At 25.3% G+C, this 1642-nt stretch overlaps 1 protein-coding gene across 2 annotated transcripts in view; it reads right to left on the reverse strand.

The window, feature by feature from the left end:
- Positions 1–1642, reverse strand: part of LOC107639158 (transcription factor bHLH35) — a 10695-nt gene that overhangs the window by 7252 nt on the left and 1801 nt on the right. For both annotated transcript variants that reach the window (XM_016342590.1, XM_016342592.2), the window contains exons 3-4: positions 723–965; positions 1–165 (exon numbers count right to left, since the gene is read on the reverse strand). In XM_016342590.1, coding sequence (XP_016198076.1) covers positions 1–165; positions 723–965 — 408 coding nt within the window. The remainder of the gene's footprint in view (positions 166–722; positions 966–1642) is intronic.

The raw sequence follows: 1642 nt of genomic DNA on the forward strand, positions 1-1642 counted from the left end.
GACTGTCTTCAAAAGCCTGGCAGAGGAAAGGGAAGTGATATTGGCGGTGATGATCTTCAGCTTCAATGACTCAAAAATTTCACACAGTTTCACCATTGTATCTGTCCTTTTATTGCATGTCAAGCTTATCACTATTGTCTTCTCTCCCATGTATGTTACCCTCAGCTGCATAGAAAATTTAGCACAAAATTCTCTAAATAAACTTCTTTCCAATTTTAATTTCCAGTTAATTATGTAGAAATAAATGAATAAATAATCAAATCTACTACTCTGGTAAAATCACCAAGTTTTATTAATAAAAATTAGGAAAAGATTTCATTTTTCTAACATACTTGTAAAACACTGCGTCTTTGTCAAATTAATACCAATTTTTTTAGTCTATATTTATCAGTACTTAAATTTCTCCGTGCACTTTTTTATAATTTATCCTAAGTAAACCAGCGCATGGGACTCATTTTTTCTTATATTTCTTATATTTTTCATGTATTTAATACTTTATAATTTTAAGAAAAGAGATTTAGTAAAATTTGAGTGTCGTTATCAAATGGATATATCAAATAAAAAAACAAAAACAAAAACAATCTTTTTATCAATAATTAAGCTAGTATTTTTTGGTGACCAATAATTAAGCTAGTATAATAAGTAATGTGTCCACCATATTAAAATAAAATTAATAGTATCAATAATACAAGAGAGAGAAACTAGGAAATGAAAGAGAGTACCTCTAATATATGAATAGGGGAGTTTCTAGAATTGAGAGAATCATAAAGCTCATCTGTTCTCTTCTTCTTGGACCTCAACAACATTGGAAGCTCCTGATGCTCAAATTCATAGCTGTTAGGATTCTTCTTCTCCACCATCATACCACTCTCAAGCTCAACTATCTCTGATTGAATTATCCTCTCTTGTTCTTGCAACTTTTGTATGTACTCAATTGCATCCTTTATTATTGAAGCCTTATCCATCTGCACCAACATACAATCATTTAAGTTCGAGTAAATGTCATTATTTTAATTCATGTCCTCATTATTTGGTAGCAATTTAAAATTTTTTAATGGCTTTCTAATTGTCTAATTAATTGGCTAAATCTATTTTTATTATTGGACTAAATAGTTTTTCACACATCAATAAATTATTGTTTACAGAAACAAATTACTTGAATTGTTTAGTTAGGAATTTTAGAATTGTAGAAAGATATTTGGTTTTTTGAACAAATAGTCCAAAATCAAATAAGATAATTTTTCTTTAATTTTAAATAATCAATCATCTTTTTTATTTTATGTAAAATAACAATAATTATTGTATAACATTTTATAATAGGTCAAAAATATAAAATATGGATCAACAATAATAAAATTAAGATGATGACAATAACATTATTACATAAATAATCCTAACTACTACCGATACTGCAGCTGGTGTACCCATTCAATCAAATATAAATAGAATAAAATAAAAAAAAGTGGGCACACCAAATGTGCGGTACAAATTAATAATAAAAAATTAGTTAAAAATATATACTAAAAATTATTAAAATTCATTATTTTTAGTCATTAATTAATTATTAATATTTAAAATTGTAAAATAAAATATATTAAATTATTAAATTAAAAACATATATTAAAAAATTAAATTAATAATT

The sequence above is a fragment of the Arachis ipaensis genome, chromosome B04 (assembly GCF_000816755.2).
Source record: "Arachis ipaensis cultivar K30076 chromosome B04, Araip1.1, whole genome shotgun sequence".
NCBI classification, from domain to species: domain Eukaryota; kingdom Viridiplantae; phylum Streptophyta; class Magnoliopsida; order Fabales; family Fabaceae; genus Arachis; species Arachis ipaensis.